The sequence below is a fragment of the Lacerta agilis genome, chromosome 1, assembly GCF_009819535.1.
Source record: "Lacerta agilis isolate rLacAgi1 chromosome 1, rLacAgi1.pri, whole genome shotgun sequence".
Lineage (NCBI taxonomy): Eukaryota > Metazoa > Chordata > Lepidosauria > Squamata > Lacertidae > Lacerta > Lacerta agilis.
The window spans coordinates 105,315,515-105,336,651 of NC_046312.1; the positions used below are offsets into that span (position 1 = coordinate 105,315,515).

Genomic DNA, 21,137 nt, shown 5'->3' on the forward strand with positions numbered 1-21,137 from the left:
CTTGAAATAATCAGAGATAATTCATGTGACCATCTAGTTTGCAGTAAGGAATTAAGCAAAATTAATGAGAGGAATTCCATGTGCACAAAGCCTTTACACAAATAAAGAGGATTTCCTTTAAAACATGATGGGTAAATGGAATTAGCATACAGAAATCTGTTTTATTCTTAATTATACATTGGGTGGAGAGCTGGAATTGAAGGGAAGGGAAGGGCAGTTCTGGCCTATCAGTTATTTTAAAGGGTGGGCCCAGCCTACCTAGACATTATTGTGGGGGTCTCAGTATATAAGAGTTGCCATATGTCTGGAATTTCCCAGACATATTTGGAATACAGTGGTACCTCAGGTTACATACGCTTCAGGTTACAGACTCCGCTAACCCAGAAATAACGCTTCAGGTTAAGAACTTTATTTCAGGATGAGAACAGAAATGGTGCAGCGGCAGCGGGAGGCCCCATTAGCTAAAGTGGTGCTTCAGGTTAAGAAGAGTTTCAGGTTAAGAACGGACCTCCAGAACGAATTAAGTTCTTAACCCGAGGTACCACTGTACTGCAGTTGGCAGCAGTGTCCAGGCGGAAATCAGCAAAATGTCTGGGAAAATCCGGATGTATGGCAGCCCATGTAGGCAGTGCTGTTTTTTTTTCCGATTTCCCTAAGTATTTAGCCTTTATGGCAACGCTAAGTATTTAGCCTTTAACTTGCTATCATTTAAGAGACACAATAGAAATATTTACAAAACTAACAGTATTTAGCCTTTAACTTGTTATCGTTTAAGAGACACAACAGAAATATTTACAAAACTAACAGAGTTTATTTTAAAAATCTGATTGAATCGAAATGTTATTGGTGATATCACACTTTAGTCGTACTGATTAGACCCATTACAATCAACAGACTTGAGTTAGTTAGATCTACTTATTTCAGTTGGTCTGGGTATGACTCAGCTATATATCTAAATCTAATATCACACACACTTATCTGCAGCAGACTCCAGAACACTTCAAGTTTTTTGTGATTATGTTTGTTTAGTTTTCATCAGACTGCGTGTTTAATCTGGAATTATGGTCTCTGAGGAGGCACAGTTTGATGTAAGGAGTTGGGTACCTCACTCCTTCTTGGGTTAGAGTTCCACCCCTGGTAGTATGATCATATAAAATGGAACTAATAGAGCTTTTAAAAAAATAAATATTGCTGCTTATAGCACAATAGGACTTAGATATATAGGTGTATCAATGTGTTTTTCATTATTTCTGCACACCTGTTTGTGCAGCCTCTTGTTATTTCCCTCACATTTCTCTCACCTTGACAGCCTTCAAGAGGAAGCCTGAAGTGGGTTTCATGTGGGAAGAAAACATGATTCCATTTGGCATGAAGCAAATGCCCACTTAGAAGAGATCCCTGTGATCTCAAAGGAATCCAGCCTATGTTTTATGTGTTCCAGTTATCGCAATCTGGAGCAGTTTTACAAAAGTTGAGGAGCTCTAAGAGACTTAGGACTCAGCTAGATCAGTAAAGAAAAAAGTGATGTCTATGCGTTGTATATGTGATATATCATTGTGCCACCAGACGGCGCTGTGGAGCCCTGTTTTTCTCTGCCTGTTTTCTTTGTTTAAATTTACAACGCGTTTAACTGAAACGCTTCTCTTCGATGTGTCTAGATCCAGCCTAGGCCCTGAGGCGGTTGAAGTGATAGATTTCATTTGCCATTTTTCGTTCTTATGAGGATTTTAATTGACAATTAATTGCCCTGTCAAGTCACATACTCTACTTTCAGAGTGGACCCCATCCAATAGCCCTTCATGGATTAAGCTGCCACAGAAGCCACTAGAAGCTTCTCCAAGTCAAGGAAGGATGGAAAGAAAAGAAAAGTAGTTAAGGTTCTCAATAAGCAATTCACACATTTTCACATTTCCTTGAATATGTGCCATGGTTGGAGCTGAAGAGAAATAAAGTGATATCAGCCGTTTGCCACATGCTGCCTTCCCTCAGCAGTGTCAAGAGAACCAAGCCTGACCTACTTTACTCAGCTCATATCTTTCTAGCATATTCCCTGTAGCAAAAGTATGATGACTAGAGCAGAGGGAATACAGAGAGGAAATAGATAGAGTACACCAGACATAGCACCGTAATGGTGTGTCCTCTTTAACACTTGGACTGCAGGCTTCCAAACTTTCAACACATCCTTCAAGTATTCTTGAAAGGAATGGAAAGCAAGCAAAAACACTTCCCTGTCAAAACAGCATTTTTAAAAATGGGATATACTGCATATATATATATATATATATATATATATATATATATATATATGTATATGGTTCCACCCCACATGCCATAGTGACATGGACACCATCAGCAGTTTGTTAAACGATTTTGATATCATCTTAAAATCTTAGTTGCTCTGCTGGACTGAGATATTGCCAAGGCTTTTCAATGAAAATAATGATTTTGTGCAGAGGGAGCTGGGTATCTTAAGGTAGAATCATAGAGTTGGAAGGGACCCAAGGGTCATCTAGTCCAACCCTCTGCAATGCAGGAATCTCAGCTAAAGCATCCATGATAGATGGCCATCCAAACTCTGCCCTCCAAGCAAGGAGAGTCCACAACCTCCAGAGGGAGACTGTTCCACTGTCGAACAGCTATTACTGTCAGAAAGTTTTTCCATATGTTTAGTCAAAATCTCCTTGAAGCTATTGGTTACTTGAAGCCATTGGTTTGAGTCCTATCCTGCAGATAAGGACAACCTTCTCGTATACACCTTGAAATGTTTTAAGATCGTCAGAGGAGTCTCAACTTACAGTCCTGTGACCTTTGGAGGTTACAAAGGATAAGAACTTCTTGGGGGTTGCCCAGCCTCAATGTTATGGAACTTACTCTCTACAAAAACCCACCTAGCCTGCTCCTTAATGTGTTTCCATAGGATGGCATGGTTTTTAGACACTTAATGATCTTTTGTGTCATCCCCCGCCGCTGCCCCTGCCGCCACCTCCAACAGCCTCCAATGATAAGGAAATGACATGACTTTTTTTGAAGACTGAAGTTCGTTTTGGATATTCTTTTGTGCACAATGAGAACATGTTAAGTTTTACTGGTGGCATGCTCTGCCACCAAGCTAATAATGTTCAATTGAGCACCGACAGGCACCACTATTAGGGAGCCCCATGAACATGATGAATGCATGAAAAAAGCTCCATCAAACGTCTTATAAGAAATGGTTAGTGTAAATTGTCAATAGAATAGGCCTCATTCCAATATACCACAGGCACAAACATGTACAGGGCACTCCTCAATGAGCAGGGAAGAAAATGCAGAGAAGTAGATATTGGCCTTAATTAAAGTGGTGTTTTTTTTGGGGGGGGCAGGGAGGCTTTCAGATAAAATTGCATCTAAAAGCAGCACCTAAAAGAGCAAAGCTAATTGAGGTAAATTATTTTTAAGCTTGGTTGCTGAAAGGATTGACAGAAGACATGGGATATTCCAAATAGTTGCTTTTACAAGGGATACTTCAGAGAAATATGAAGTGGGATAACACACATACTTGGGCAGGGGTGAGGGATCTGTGGCCCCTGTAGATGTTATTAGACTTTAATTCCCATAACCACTGCTATTTTTCAATAAAAAGAGGTGCCAGAACTCACAATGAACACCTCCTGTTTTCTTAGAATGGGCGCCCACCTGAGAGATACCAGAACTGGGTTCCTGTGAGTTTCAGATGAAAAAAAAAGCCCTGCTCATAACCCCAAGCAGCATAACCAATGGTCAGGGATGATGGGAGTTGTACTCCAGCAGCATCTAGAGGGCCACAGTTTTCTAACCCTTTATTAAGGAGAGAACTCTGCTGAGTCCAGGGAGCCTTACGTCAAGCATGCTTAGGGTTGTAAAGCCTGCAAACTGTCCTACTCCTTTACAAGATAGATTCTAAATGTGACCCAGCCCATAGAGACACGATAAAGCAGTGTTTTTCAACCTTTTTTGGGCAAAGGCACACTTGTTTCATGAAAAAAATCACGAGGCACACCACCATTAGAAAATGTTAAAAAAATTAACTCTGTGCCTATATTGACTATATATAAAGTAATTTTTCAATTTTTCCCATGGCACACCAGGCAACATCTCGCGGCACACTAGTGTGCCGTGGAACAGTGGTTGAAAAACACTGCTATAAAGGAGTATTTGGCAGTGCTTAATTTTTAAAAATGAACGTTATCAGTACTGAAAATTAACTGGAATTCACATTCATTCACCCCAATTTTCAGCCATTTTCAGGTTGTTTAGTGCTTAGGGACATGTATTCTGCATTCAGGGGGCATTTCTCTATCTATTATGACTTGACACATTTTATTCCTGTGCCCTGACATTGAAGACAAGCTGCAGGGTTAAACACAGATAAGCCCAGGTTTTTTGGGGGTGGGGTGGGGGAGGGGACTAGATGAAAAGCAAACTAGAAGGCTTTCCCTATAGGAATCTTATCTACGAGATAAGGAGGCCATACCTTGATCTTTGCGTACGGCGGGCTTTCCTTCTCTCCTTTACCCAAATTCTTTTCTCTCACACACATTTAACATATGAAAATGCTGTAGTGCCCACTATTTACCAGTAAGGGGGTTGGAGGTGGGGGAGAGTGAAAAATGCAGAAGGGTTCCTACTTACAGCCAATCAACATGACGCAGATGGAAAAGATTTTCTCTGAGTTGGTATTTGGAGACACATTTCCAAATCCGACGCTGGTCAGGCTGCTGAAGGTGAAATAAAGTGCTGTGACGTATTTGTCCTTGATAGATGGTCCAGAGCTGCTATCGCTCCGATTATAATGCTTTCCCAGTTGCTGTCCCAGGGAATCCAACCAGCCGATTTTACGAGCCAGGTAATCCCTTTCGACGTTCCCAATGGCATACCAAATGCAAGCCAGCCAGTGAGCAATGAGGGCAAATATGCACATAAGTAACATCAGAACAGCAGCACCATATTCAGAGTATCTGTCCAGTTTCCGCGCAACCCTCACCAAACGCAGAAGTCTAGCCGTCTTCAGGAGGCCAATCAGGGTTGTTGTCTGCAGGAGCAAAAGAAGAGTAGTAGTAGTAGTAGTAGTAGTAGTAGTAATGCAATTTAAGAACAGTGATAGGTTTCTCAAATTCCACAACAAGCCGTGGGAAACGACTAATGTGACTGCAGCAGTGCATATTTATACTTTTAATACAGAGGCACCTCGGTTGTCAAACATAATCTGTTCCAGAGGACCGTTTGGTTTCCAAAACGTTCGACAACTAATGCGCAATGGGCGGTCAGCAAATTCCATTGAGAAAAATGGAGAAACGCGCCTCGGAAGCCATTTGACTTCCGAGGCATGTTTGAAAATGGAAGCATTCTCTTCCGGGTTTTCGGTGTTTGCATTCTGAATTGTTCAGCTTCTGAGATGCTCGAAAACCAAGGCTCCACTGTATATAGATTTATAAATAAATGAATAAATAAATATAAATTAAAGGAATAAAGGAATTCTTAGTTCTAAGCAGACATGTACACGATCACAATGCCATTTATTATTTAATGTTTTTTCAGTACATCTTCACACAGCTGTTTCCCCACTGTACGCAAACAGCTTTTGAATCTCCCTTATATATATTATTTTTATGGTTTGCCATGTGACATTGGAGGAGAGGATGCTGATCGCTGAGCAACGCAAACCCAAAGGCGCATTTGCGCACATGGAAATCATCATCATATTCATCATCAGTTTATTTGAATGTTACTTTCCCACAATGGTGCTCCAAGTGGCGCACAACATGCCAAACAAACAACAATAAAGAGAACTGTATATATTTTAAGAACAATGTTGAATAATCATAATGTAGATTATAAATACAGAAAATAGATCCATACAAAAACAGTATAAATAAGCTAACCTAATTTAGCATTTTAAAACTAAGCAGGATAAACCACTGTGGAGGTTTTTTTTTTTAAAGTCTTCTCAGTTATTAACATCTGTGTCTACACATAACAACAGCAAACCAGTCTCATTTTCAATAACTTCAATGTCAACATACAGTGGAACCTTGGTTCTCAAACTGAATCCATTCCGGAAGTCTGTTCGACTCCCAAAACCGTTTGAAAACCAAGGCGCGGCTTCCGATTGGCTGCAGGAACTTCCTGCACTCAAGCAGAAGCTGCATTGGACGTTTGGCTTCTGAAAAACGTTCGAAAATCGGAACAATTTTTAGTGTTCAGGTGCTGATTTGTTTGTCAACTAAGCCGTTTGAGAACCAAGGTACCACTGTGTTATAAACCTGCAAGGCAGAGGTGTATGAGCTACTGTCCCCCACCCCCCAAGACTTTTCAGCTGCTTTCCCCAAAGATCCCTCAATGCAGATTATAAGCTCCTGGTTGTATCCATGCTAAGCACATGGGAAGCTGCATTATCCCGAGTCACAACTCTACTTCATCCAGGTGTCTCTATACCGAGAAGCACCAAGCTCTCGGGGGTTTCAGATGTGAGTCTTTCCCAGTCCAACCTGCAAGTGCCAAGGGTTGAATGTGGGCTTTTTTTTTTTTTGCAGGCAAAGATTGTGCCCTATCACTGAACAACAGCCCTCCCCATCAAAAGTGCTGAAGCACTCTTAAGCTTCATTGGATTCAATGGGGGGTGTTATATGAATGCTCACATCACTATCTGACCAGTGTTAGGAACTCAGCGTTAGACCAGATCCAGCTGGGCAGTTCTTGTGCAGTTCAAGCTGACCAGGGAGTAAATCTGCTTACCTTAAACGGTCAGGTAGCACTGTGGCCTGGCCACAGATCTGGCAGCTGGCTGGGGAGGACTGCAGGCCTGCCTGCAGATTGGTCTATGGCAGGTGGACCTGGGTCCAGACATTCCCCAGGGAGTAAGCCCAACTGGCCAATGGGCCTCGCTTGAATCTGACCCCTGGGAAATAAATAGAGGCAAGCCCAGCATCCCTCCTCTGTTTTTTTCTGTCAGTATAACCAATGATTTACATAGGATTTAGGGTTGCCATACATCCAGAATTCCCCAGACTATGAAAATAGCGTCCAGGCGGAATTTCCGAAAACAGCTAAAAATGTCCTGGGAAACTCGGGCATATGGCAACCCATGTCGGAAGCGTTGATTTTCTGACAAATTTCCTAAAACTAAAGCTCAACCATTTTGCCCCCCCCCCGAATAAAGCTTAATAATTTTTCACTTTTTGAAATATGGCAACCCTATAGGATTCAAATTACAGACCTGCACCACTTTCTAATTTGTCTCTAAAACATTCTACTGTCGTCAGTTACAGAGCCTTCTCCATTATTAACCCTATGATGCTGAACATTATGCAACACTATAAATAGTGACCGCAGGAGCACCTTCTGCCCTTCAAATCTACTTAGGCGGGATGTGTAATATTAATGGAGAGAGTCAATAATCATGCAAAGTTTGCATATATTCTCACCCATCACCACCACCTCTTTTTATTTCCAGAAAACATGCATAATACATGATGTTTAACAACCGAAAACATTTAAGGTTCTAGTGGGAGAAATCAGCCTACTAGTTTCTTTCCACTAAGTGCCATGTTAAAAGTTTGAACAAAGCTTTATATATTTTATGTGTTGCTGAATTTAGAACTCAATAATATTAGCCTTGCAATAAGGGGGAGTGAGAGAAGTATTCCACGGGCCATGTTTGTTGAAAACAACATATTCTATTTATGCTAAATTTTCAACTTCCTTCCTGCAACAGCACAATGTGATAGCTCAGTAATAGCAGCTAACTGTGTCATTACTACATAATGGCAGTGCCAGCGCATTAAGAAGCTGGCAGAGCCATTGACATCCGCTGTGGGTGTATTTGAAAAGTGCGGTCTAGCTATGAACACTGCCATATTTATTCTAGGCCTCCCCCCACCCCTCCACCAAGGCAACATGCATGAATATAGGAGATCTGCCATTCACAGAGTAAAACACCAAGATAATTTTGACAAGGAGAAGTAAAAATAAAATAAAAAATTGAACAAATAGCATTACCCTACAAAGGAGGGTGGAATGAAAACGCTGACCCTTCAGCCAAAAGAAGACAAACTCAGCACATGGAAAGAGTTCATATCTATCCCTGCAGCAGAAATCTAGAGATATCCCAGTGGATATCTCCGAAAAGCTGGGACCAGTTCCTCATAGGCCCTCTCATGGGTTTGCTTGTGAGGGGAGCAGTTGTAGGTTAATAAATAAGCGTGTCAGCTGTGAACTAGGACACCCCTAGGTCAAATCTTTTATTTGCAACAAACTCACTAGGTGGTCTAGGCCAGCCTTCTGTAATGTAATGCCCTCCAAGTGTTTTGGACTTTGGTGGCCCTCAGCCCAGCCAGCATACCCAATGATCATAGGTGATTGGAGTTGTAGTTCAAAACAGCAGCAGGGGACCATGGGATTGGGGCCAGTGATATGGAAGCTGTGCCCTGCCAGATACTGTTGGGTTCCAACTCCCTTCTCTTGGTAGTCTTTGTTGTAGTCGTGTTTTTAATATTCTGTTGGGGGCCACCCAGAGTGGCTGTGGAGGCCCAGCCAGATCGGTATGGTATAAGTAACAAACAAACAAACAAACTACTACTACTACTACTACTACTACTACTACTACTATTTAGTCCAGCAGGTTCTACATCTTTGGCCTGGGCAGTTCCACCACACACAGTGTAGGAATAACACTAGACCACCAGGTTTCCTATCGAACTGTTGAATTAACTGTGTTGATTCACTGTGCCCAAATACAGCACAGCCTCCCTCTAGGTTAAGCACTACTAAGATACTGTGTGTGAAGTATTAATATTTACATTAATTTCAGTGTTAGTTTTTTTAAGCGTACTTTTGGTCACATATAGAGCAGACGTGGACAAAGACCTTAAAGGTGTTTAATGGCCCAAGGTCCCCCTCAGATGCAGGAGTTCTTGGGGAGTGTTGCATGCACCCATAACATTTTAATGTGTTTATGGGTGCGACTCTGTAGTCTCTCAAGATATTGCAGTAGGCTGCGTTACAAAAGAGCTCTAGTCCTCTTGTGACTAGTTAGGCTCCCTCAATCTGGGTCTTTGTCAGTAAGAGGTGAAAAGTGGGGTTGGGCTATTTAATATGGAATAATATTGTTTGGGATAATAGGAAATGCACAGTTCCTGTCCATGCTCTTAAGCCAGGCTGGGATTGCCTCTATAAGAATGAGATAGAGACTCATGGTTGTACTACCAGCCCAAGTTAAGCTCCCTTTTAATATTATTCAATGCTTAATAAATTTGTCCTCAGTCCCAATTAAATCAAATTTTGACTTCTAATTTTCTTCCTTAAAATAGAGACATTTATTTACTTTGGAAATAATAATATTCTGCTACATAAGTAAACATCAATTTAGTTATGTAGCAGAATATTACTTTGGGTGGTTACAAGCTGTGCATCTGAACCACGGGGGACCATTAGCAGAGCCACCCTTTGGTGGTTGAGCAGGGATCACAAATAGGGACAGGGCTATTGCACTCAGGTCCAGCTTGTGAGCTTCTCGAGGCATCTAGCTGGCCACTGTGAGAAGAGGATGCTGGACTGGGCTGACCCAGCAAGGCTCTTATTTTGTCCTTCTGCGTAGGTCACTCTCCTTGGTGTGTCTCCTTCTGAGGATAGGGAATTCTGGTGCATCTGAGTATTGGGAATGATTGACTGACAGAAGCCCTGCTCTGGCATCCATCTGGGTAATAAGGAAGGCATAGGAGAAGCCTGCTCAGAGCTACAGCAGCTCCCCAAGGATATCTGTTTCTCAGTTTTGATTACTGAATCCTTCAGTAATGCTAATAGTATTTCAACCTTCCATTTCCAGAACCCTGATGCTAAATTGATTTATGATTAGTGGCTCTTTAGCTGAAGGGCAGGTATATGCTAGGGCCTGATGAAGCAGACTAGCGAATGTATTATGATGCATTAGTCTGTCTGATTGTGGAGCTGCACTTAGGGAGGTATTCCATAGGTATTCAGCTTTTGGATGAATGCATTCTAATTAACAAAACAAACATGGACAAAAACTGTTTTCTTTCTGATATTGAAAAAACTTTATTTTTAACCTGGCTGACAGACTTTTGCTTCCGCCCAGGCAGTTTCGCTTCTTTCACATAATTTATTCTCATTTATTCTCTTTCTTTACTGTTCTACATTTTGTAAACATGCAGAAAAAAGTGACTCTTTTCTTAGTGGTTTTCATACTATCTCCTGAGAAACACTTTGGGGTCCCCTGAAGCTGATCAGGGGGTTCTCAGTGACAAAAGCCATAATGGTGGCCAGACTTCCTTCAATGACAGCTATCCCAATGTTGTTATTGATCTTCCCCTGCAGAGCTAACCCTGCAAAAGGGGTCACACCAACAAGGTGCCCGTGAGCACAATGGTGCCCTTGATGTCTTCCCTTGGTGCCCACGAGGCATTTGAGCACACACACCCTGCATATGTGCAACCAGACTAAGTCTGAAGTTTTACAATTATCTAATAAATCTCAAGACAACTTGGGGGCCGGGTTACTTGAGGAAGTGTCTCCTTCCAAACTGACTTGCCTGGTCACCAATATTTGCTAATAAGGCCCTGTGGGTTGTGCCACAGCCTGCAGGGGACCATCTTACAGTGACCATAAAAGGTAAAGGGACCCCTGACCATTAGGCCCAGTCGTGTCCCACTCTGGAGTTGCAGCGCTCATCTCGCGTTACTGGCTGAGGGAGCCGGCATACAGCTTCTGGGTCATGTGGCCAGCATGACTAAGCCGCTTCTGGCGAATCAAAGCAGCGCATGGAAACACTGTTTACCTTCCTGCTAGAGCGGTACCTATTTATCTACTTGCACTTTTGATGTGCTTTCGAACTGCTAGGTGGGCAGGAGCTGGGACCGAGCAACGGGAGCTCACCCCATCGCGGGGATTCGAACCGCCAACCTTCTGATCAGCAAGCCCTAGGCTCCATGGTTTAACGCACAGCGCCACCCATGTCCTGACAGTGACCATAGGGAGTACCTTTTCCACAGTGGCACCTCTCTGCATGATGACAATTGTGTGAGTGAAGTGAATGCCCAAAGATGACTTTCATCTTTAAGATATGTCACATATGTAAGGAAATAACAATATTGCTTGGAGATGTTCAGCAACAACTTTGCCATAAGCATTCTATTTTAACAAATCTTCATGCTGTGATGCCCAAATGGTGCTTTTAAGTGAGGCTAAATTAATGCCATCACAATGACATGTATTATTTTGAGCAGTTTACCTATCTCCTAGTTGAACTAAGTAACGCACAAGCAGAACTGGTACGCATTATGGCATGGAACCTTTTGATTATTATCTCCCAGCTGGAAGCCAAGAATTTCTAAGCCTTGGAGGAGCATGCCTAGTGACGCTTTTGAAAATGATGCCATTGCATAAAAAAGGATGGTTGACAGCGTTGTTAGCAGGGGTCTTGTTACTGTATAGGCCTTGAGATAATGGCAAAATCTATTTCTTTTTTAAAGACATCTCCATGACTGAGAATGATCATTAGTGAAAGATATTGCACCATGGACATTTTACATGCGCTACCATTCGTGGTATAAAGGGAATGTCACAGAAATATTAAGGTCAAGAGCACAAGAAATAAAAAGCAGCATAAAAGGTGAAATCCAGGCCATCACCAAAGATCTCTCAATACCTATTTAATGTGGCCAGAGCATTATAACATGCAATTCTTCAATAATTACAGTATAGGCACGGATATGTGTGAGCTGATATAGTTTATTTATTTATCACACTTTCAACTCACCCTTCCTCTGAGATCAGGGTGACAAACATAAAAAAGTGTTATATCCCCTTTTATCTTTGCAATAATTCTGTGACGTTGGTTAGGCTGAGAAAGTGTGACAAGCCCAGTGAGTTAGGCTGAGAGACAGTAAATGGCCCAAGGTCATCCAGTTAACTTAATGGACAAACAAGGTTTATCCCCCCCCCATCCTCCATCTCACATCTGTAGTCATATTTCAGCTATCTCAAAGCAGATATAAAATATATCCAACTTTTAACTGTCAGAAAACAAGATGTATGCACAAAGCAGATGATCATGTAAAGTCTTAATAGATAGATGCTAGTTATAGTGAGCTTACCTCATCAGAGCCAGATCCAAATATCAGCAGGTCAAAAGGTATTGCAGCAACCATGTCGATTAGGAACCAGCCTTTGAAGTAGTGAATTGCTATTCTTGCCGGGTCACTTACCACTTCTTCATTCTGGTTCACATATGTTGTTCGGAAGTTGATGACAATGTCAATGATAAACATGATATCCACAATTAAGTCTACCATGCTTAGTGGGTTGCATGAATAGCCACACACTCGCCTCTTCTGTTCTTCACTGTCGTTGAGGAGGAAGGCTGCTGAGTAAGGGGTGAAAATGGCCGTGTAGATCACCAGCAGTAAAATCAGCCAGTCCCAAACTGCTTTGAAAGGACTGTAGTGCAATATAGTAAACTTGTTGATGCGAGGCGTTTGGAGTTTATATTCTGGCAGAACATCTGCTCCCAAGGATAGAACCTAGGGAGATAGAAAGAAAAAGGAAACACATTGGGTAAGGGTAAACTATTTAGAGCATAAAGGGGAGAAATGAGGGACCCACACTGTATAAAGGATAAGTTATCTAGAATAGAAAGCATATATTCAAATGGCATTGTTTTTTAAAGCCAGGATTCAAAGTTCCATTGTGCGAGTGGATCTCTGTTCATGCAGTGAAGAGATACAACCCCAGATCCCCATGCTCTTATCCTGCAAAAAACGTTTCTCAATCTATGAACTGTTTTCTTGGTATCTTCCAGGTTGGTGAATGGAAAAACCCCTGAACCAACTTGGATTCAATCAAAATTTCCCATGGGATATTTTGATTTATTGGAAGCTTTCATGTATTCCCAAACCTAGGCATTGCAGAGATTCATTATGTGATATGTATGTGCATGTGTGATTCACTGGATTAAGATCCTATACTAGAAAGAAAAACTATGTGCTGGAAGTTACATGCAAACATACATACACAAGTGTGTGTGTGTGTGTGTGTGTGTGTGAGAGAGAGAGAGAGAGAGAGAGAGAGAGAGAGAGAGATATTTATTATTAAGCACCTTAAATGGCATGTTATGTTTGCCATACCATGAAGATGCTCTGCATTTATGAGCAAGGTTCTCTCCCACTTCTGCAGGAAACATTTCATGCTTGTTAAAGTTCATGGGACACACAGCCAGCAATGGGAATTTGAAGTATAGAGCTGTGTGGATTTGATATATACAGGTGAAACTCGAAAAATTAGAATATTGTGGAAAAGTCCATTTATGTAAGCAATTGTTTTCATTAGCTACTGGAGTTTAATATATGAGATAGACTCATGGCATGCAAAGCGAGATATGTCAAGCCTTTGCTTGTTATAATGTGATGAAAACCCCAAAGTTTATTTGGGATTCTCATCAGCTGTATGCCATAATCATAACAATTATAACAAATAAAGGCTTGGCATATCTCGCTTTGCATGTCATGAGTCTATCTCATATATTAGTTTCACCTTTTAAGCTGAATTACTGAAAGAAATGAACCTTTCCACGATATTCTAATTTTTCGAGTTTCAAGTCGAAACTCAGATTTCAATACATATTTACAGAAGGTATAAACTTCAAAAACATGGGAAAGCTAGAGAGAGTTATTCAATGGGAAATACAGCAGGTTTTTGAGTAGGGCTGTATGGCACAGACTTCCATTTTGCTTTGCTCTCAATGACTCATATCTATCTATTGAGAGATAGATACAGATTTAGCTCTAGATAGATAGATGTAGATATATACCTGTAGATTAAGATTTCAGATTAAAGTGCTTTAGCAAACAGAACTTCAGCTCCTTTTTAAAAAAGTGAAACTCCTTTAATTTAACTTAAAAAACAAACAAACCTCACACCCTCTCCTTAATCATGTAGACAACATCATTGGTTGAGCAAAAATGCATACTGTGAAAAACTGGGAGGACACCATGGGTTAATAACCACACTTTTCTTTTGAACAGCACAGTAGGGAATGATTACGTTCTACAGAGATTATAAATTGCTTCTAAGCAGCCATTAAGCAACATGGGCAAGGGTGCCGGGATAAATCTATTATTTATTCCTTTGCATTTAACTAATGGAGGCTGGCTGCACTGGTTTATATAAAAAGCTGGATCGCAGCCTTTTTGCTGCACCTGGAGCCACTCCTTTCCCATATGTACCCCTGTCTGAAAGCTCAAAGAGAAGTGAGTATTTAGGCTCCTCCCTCTCTCCAGGAACCTTTCACTTTAGATCGGTTGTCCTCACTGCTACTAAACTTACCAACAACTAATCCAGGGACTCACACCCCACTCCTATGGATGAACATAACGAAACAAGTTCAGGGAGCTGAATATTCCTTTCTTTGTAATAAACCCAACCCAGTTCATTGCTCAGCCATGTAGCTTCTCTATCTTGATCTGCACACATAGTCATTTGTGCCACTGAAGCCAATGTGGCTTCATAGGATTGGCAAGTGTGGCAGAAACTAGCTCACTAGGGGGTTGGAAGCTCTAGTGGTGCAAAATTGGAAAACGGACCCAAGTGGGCACCATAGAGAAGTTGTGCTATTGGCTTGGCTTCAAATAATTTGGGTACTCGGGGCGCACAGGGCAATTCTATACCTCCCTGCTGCTCTCAGATACCAATCCTGCTACAACATACAATGTTGCTAGATTGTGCACAGCAGCACTCAAATTCGTCGGAGGATGACCTGTGCCACAAACTAGATTTAATGAACATATCAGAGTGCTCTATAAATTAATAGATAAAGTCTTTTATATAGCAACCTTTTATGCTCTTCCACACCTGCCCAACGCTCCTATCCCTTCTTAAATTCTTATAGACTGTTATATTCGCCTTCTGTTTTAATACCTTTCAGCTTTTCAGATTTTAAATGACTGTATCCCACCCTTTTACGCTGGCCTATGACCGTAATAAAGATTTGTATTGTATTGGGGTTGGAAGCATTTCTTTGCTTATGGCTTCTGTCACTAAATTAGAGACCCGCTGTTGTAGGCATCAGTAGGAACCTATTCATTCATAGACTCAAAGACAGGCACAGAACAGTGTGAAGTTTCAAAAACCCTGTTAAGCTATTTAGAAAAGTGATTCAGGAGACTGACAAGATGATGGAGTGTGTGCCCATGGAAAGAAACCATGAAACATCTTTCACAACTACTCTTGTATTTCTGAGTTGGCCAACAGCAGCCAGAGTTGCATTCTGTAGTGAATTCTGAGGAAGAAGATCTAACAACCAGGTTACACAACCACCTCTGATGCTGTCGCATGAACCTGCCTGGATTATGAGCAGATGCAGATGCTTTTCTAAACGCCTCTCCAAATGCACACTTTGGGGAGCCCTGTAGTGGCATGCAGAGAAAGCCAATGAGCGCAGCATTGTGCACACTTAATTAGCAGCCACACAACTACTTTTCTTTGTGGCACTGCCAGGTGCTTGTTGCAGCAGTTCTTCCCGTGCCACCGCTACCTGCATCATCGATGCTAAAAACACGCAGGAACTGATGTGGGTGTGATGTATTCATGTTTGCATGGGTCAAGTGGAACAGCTCCACAGAAGGACAGAGTGAAGCCTAGTTATATACTGGTGGAGAAATGACATGTTGGCAAAGCCAAGGAAAGGCCCACTGCTTTGTAACCCAGGATCCCTTATATTTCAGCAGCAGTTCTGAGACTAGTCCTGTAATCCGATGGTCCTGTGGAGAGTGCCCACGAGCCCGGGAGCACCCTCTCCGCGGGCAGAGACACAGGTATGACCCTGAAGAGGGAAAGCAGACATTGGATGCCTCTTCCCTCCTTTACCACAGAAACAGCTCAGGGCTGCAATGCCTCAAGGACCACCTCTTTCCATATGAACCTACCCGGACCCTGAGATCACCTTCTGATGCCCTTTTTTTTTTTTGGTATGCCTTCTCCACAAGAGGTCTGCAGGGTGGCAACACGAGAAGGGACCTTTTCTGCACTGGCTCCCTGTTTCTGGAATGCTATCCCCAGAGGCGTTCGCCTGGCACCTTTATTATACACCTTTAGGCACCAGGCAAAAACGTTCCTTTTTAACAAGGCCTTTGGCGGATTGATATTCAATGCACTTTTAAAATGTGTTGGAGAGGAGGGGGCTATTGGGTTGTTTTTGTTTCTCTTATGTATTTTCTGTTTTTATATTGTGTTTTTATGTTGTAACCACTCCGAGACCTGAAGGTGTAGGACGGTATACAAATGTAATTAACCAACACTTCCATGGCCTTTGAAAAGGCGGTGTGCCAGAGATTCCCAACAAGAGGGAACTGGTCAAAGGGACAAAAATGGGAAAAGATGAGTAGTGACTACTTCTGTCCTGCTGGCCTGAGTCTGGCAGGGCATTGGATATGGTGGCTTGACCACCTTCGTTCTTCCCTCCTTTTTCCCTACACACATTTACCTAAACCACTGAGCCTCTTGGGCTTGCCGATCAGAAGGTCGGCGGTTCAAATCCCCATGGCGGGGTGAGCTCCCGTTGCTCAGTCCCAGCTCCTGCCAACCTAGCAGTTCGAAAGCACGCCAAAAAATGCAAGTAGATAAATAGGTACTGCTATGGTGGGAAGGTAAACAGCGTTTCCATGCGCTGCTCTGGTGGTTTTGCCAGAAGCGGCTTAGTCATGCTGGCCACATGACCCGGAAAAACTGTCTGCGGGCAAACACCGGCTCCCTCGGCCTGTAAAGCGAGATGAGCGCTGCAACCCCCGAGTCGTCTGCGACTGGACTTAACTGTCAGGGGTCCTTTAACTTTACCTTTTAAGCCCCATTGATTTTAATAGGACTTACTGCTGAGAAATGAATAGGTTGAATGGATGAATAGGATCACACTTTAAATATTCATATAGAAAAGAAGTAAAACTCTGTGAATCAACTTTTTTTCTGGAATAAAGTGCAGTATAAATAGACTAAGTCTAGGATGGTTGAAAGCATCCCCTTATGCATCTGATGAAGTGGGCTTTTGTCCATTAAAGCTGATGTCATAATACATTTTGTAGTCTTTAAGGCAGGAGAGGCTGACTGATGGCGCTCCAAACATTGTTGGACTCCAGCTCTTAAAACCCCAGGCAGCATGGCCAATATTCAAGGAAGATGGGAGCTGAACTACAGCAATAGTCACCTTTCATTCAAGGTGACACTGGCCCTTTGTTGTTTTTGAGCTGCAACCAGTATTGTGATATTGGGGGGGCGGGGGGGGGGGGAAGCAGCCGCAATGACTAGGCATTGTCGTCACCAGCAGTCTGCACATATTGTACTAAAGATAAAATGAATATATATATATTTAAAATGCTGGCAGTTTCTTAGGGCTTTTTCATAGAAAGGAAATATTGTCATTTTGATTGGGTTTAAAATCTAAAGCTAAATGCCACCACAACTTCTTCAAAATAACACTTATGTTCTCTGAGGTTGAAAAGGCAGGTTGATTTTAATGCTGTCATTTTCATTAGTTTGCCTGATTTCTTTTGCACCATAGGATTCTCCTCCCATCTGAATCAACAGGAGTCACAATTCCTCTCTGCTTTGTCTCCATTGAAGTCATCAGGCTGTATCCAGCCAAGCCAATTTCTTCCATTTTCTTGTGTAAAAAAAAAAAAGACTAAAAAACCTGTACTAGCCTGTATCCCCTAAAGAAAAGCCCCGAAATCTGAATTTAGCTCCTAAATTCATAACAAACGCAGGTGCATGAGTGAAAACTAAGCCAAACGTTACCCTGGATGACAATCGCCATTTCATTTTTGATGACATGAGGGACCAAACAAAGCTGCATTGCATTTTAGAGAATAGCAGAAAAAATAATCATGATATTTACCATATACAACCTGAATGCAATTTCTCTCACAGCATCAAAGACGTTTGAATTTTCACCAGAAAGGCAGCTCACTACAACACATGGCCAATAGGGTTTTAGCAACAGCCATCCCCGCACTGAGTATTTTTATGTAGCAAAATTTGACAGACATGCCTTATTTGTCTTAAGAGAATCAATCTGTTCTAAAATCAGGTTAATAGCACCTGCAAAATACCTATCACGTCTTGGTTCTAGTTGTACTGAGAGTACCCCAATATTCTAGGTTCTAGTTGTACTGAGAGTTTCCCAATACATGCACTGTATTTAAGAAATTGAGGCTGCAATCTTATACACACACTTATCTAGAAGTAAGTCTAATTCAGGGGTCAGCAACCTTTTTCAGCCGTGGTCCAGTCCACCATCCCTCAGACCATGTCATGGGCCGGACTATTTTTTTTTTTTTTTGAGGGGGGGAATGAATGAATTCCTATGTCCCACAAATAACCCAGGAATGCATTTTAAATAAAAGCACACATTCTACTCATGTAAAAACACGCTGATTCCTGGACTGTCCGCGGGCCGGATTTAGAAGGCGATTGGGCCAGATCCAACCCACGGGCCTTAGGTTGCTTACCCCTGGTCTAATTTGTTTCATTGGGAATTACTTCTGAGTAGACATGTATAAGATTGCATTGCACAGTTCTTTTTTCTAAATAATAATAATGTTTATGGGTACTCTCATTTTCCTACTCATATAGAAATACTGCCCCTCAATGAGGCCAAAGTTAGATTCACAAAATGTTTAGGGGTATGCGTGCCCTTATGTCGTCCCCCCCCCCCCCCGAGAAAAAGCACTGGCACTGCATATTGCCGACTCACCCAGCTATTGAAACTGACACTCAGAGTGAAAATAAAAATGCATTGAGATATGTAAGAGGCTGAAAAATAAGCCTCAAGTTAACTTTATCATTTGCTAACCATTTAAAGCAACAACCATCTGGGTTATGAATTAATGGAACAGCGGCTTCCCAAAACGTCACATTTTATAGACTCCCAATGGGGCAGTTAAAATGCTGCAAAGTTGAGCCCGTTTCACTCGTGAAAGCTTCCTTCCCTCAGGTTTGTGATTAGACAGAAAATGGCAGCGTGCAAATCTGATCTGCTGTGATTTCCGCAATAATTCATTCAGTTTCCAGAAGTGCTCCTGTGATTGCATTGTTTTATTGCAAGTTCACACCCTACTCCATATGATTCCGAACCAAGGATTGGCTGTGAAGGACTAAACATTGGAAAATGTGAGTTGTTTTAATTGGGAGAACAGGGTTCAAGTTCCCGCTTGGCCATGAAGCTTGCTGGGTCATCTTGGGCTAGACACTGCCTCTCAGCCTAACCTACCTCACACACAGGTTTGCTGTGAAGATTAAATAGAATAGAACCATGAATGCCACCATTAGCTCATTGCAAGAAAGGTGGGATGATGATATTATAATAGAGATGATAGATAGATAGATAGATAGCATCCGCTTGCATGGAAGAGGACCCAGGTTCAACCACTGGCTTCTCCAAGTCTCTCTCTCTCTCTCTCTCTCTCTCTCTCTCTCTCTCTCTCTCTCCTTTCATCCAAGTTTAGAATTGAATCCAAGTTTACTATAGAGAGAAGCCCCTCTGCAATTATATCTGCAGGAATCTCAATCAACCTTAATGTGGACCCTGTTATCTGACTGCAAGAAGAAGAAGTTTGGAGAAGTCTCACATTAGCATTTTTTTTTTTTTGCTGCCACTAAACAGTAAATCAATATTATCATACTCATATTAAATTCCTTTGGGCTCAGAAAGTACACGACATGAACTAATACCCATACAATTTATTACAACCTCAGTGCTGGATTTAATTAGCTAGTACAACCCATAAGGAAGGGGGGGGGGAAACAAGTCTGCAGAAGAAAAGACTCTGATTATTGACCAGCTAATGCTCTCAAACTCCCAATTAGAGTTAAACATTTCTAAAGAGAATGAATTTAGGGTTTAATATAATTGGACAGGGCAAACGGTTTCAAATCAGAGCACTCAGGAATGGCAAAACATCGCATCCCAGAGACCAATAACATGCAATGTGCTGTTCCGAATTGCCATTGTGAGGTGCGCTGTGACTTTTTTTAGGTCTCTGAAATGCTACAGTTTAATGAGCAAGAGACTATAATTAGAGATGCTTTTGGATGGCTGTGATGACAGCTGTATCACCTTTGGACTTAATCAGCTGGAAATGAACACGCACCACTTTCGATTTTGGCACCCAAAGCTGCCCTTTTGAAAAGATAGAACTTTTAGGGGTTGGGGGGGGGAGTAGGAGAAGAGGGGTGTTTTTTTTTTGAGACTGTTTTCCAGGAAAGCCTCAAAGGGACTTGACTGAAAGCACTATGAAGTCCTAGAAGGGCAAGTGTGGAGAAGCTCTGTGACCTTGGAAACCCCAAAAGGACAGTCTATAAATGTTTAACCTTCTGAGGAGCCATACTATCCCAAACTGAATGAATGGTTCATCTCAATTATGTTGTTTCCCACTACCTACCATTTGTGTGCATGTGTACTGTATGTATTTTTTGAAAGGGGAATAAGCCATGGCAATAATTTTCATGGTGTCACATTTCTGTTATTAATAATCGGACTACAGAGTCACTCAAAAGCATATCAGGATGCACCCAAGAAGATATTATGACAGTGAAATCAAACTTCAAGTCAAACACTAGCTATGTATAGCTATCAGTTTGTCATGGGCTGTGGGCAGGCAGAGGTGCCGTGCTGAAAATAGGGATGGGGAGAAATTCACTTTGCATTTAAACCCAAATTTATCAAATTTTCACTTACTGCAACGATACAAGAACAACAAAAAAGCGCCATCCTTTGAAATTCGCTGTTATCCGAATTTTGTGACACAGTGCTCCAACCGAACAATGGAGAATGTTCACAAAACAATGTTCATAAAACTGCATATGTTAGACGAAAGTGTGCATGGAAATGAATATATTTGCAGGATTAATATGTAACAATTCATTATATTAGAACCCTGCCAATTAGAATTACAATGGTAGGAAAGGTTCCATTGGTGCCAAACTGCATTTTGCTGACACACGCAGCTTCCTGTGTCTCTATTACACATTCAACATCACCAAGAAGCCTAGTAACTTATGATTAATGATTTATACTAAAGCTTTTAAGCATACTATAAAATTGTCTTTATGTGTACAAAACA

The 21,137-nt window shown here is 41.7% G+C and overlaps 1 protein-coding gene across 8 annotated transcripts in view; it reads right to left on the reverse strand.

Moving 5' to 3' along the window:
- The window catches only part of KCNH7 (potassium voltage-gated channel subfamily H member 7), a 271,437-nt gene that overhangs the window by 43,923 nt on the left and 206,377 nt on the right, over positions 1 to 21,137 (reverse strand). For all 8 annotated transcript variants that reach the window (XM_033166087.1, XM_033166070.1, XM_033166053.1 and 5 more), the window contains 2 exons: positions 12,126 to 12,551; positions 4,648 to 5,047 (listed from right to left, as the gene is read on the reverse strand). In XM_033166087.1, the coding sequence (XP_033021978.1) occupies positions 4,648 to 5,047; positions 12,126 to 12,551 (826 nt within the window). The remainder of the gene's footprint in view (positions 1 to 4,647; positions 5,048 to 12,125; positions 12,552 to 21,137) is intronic.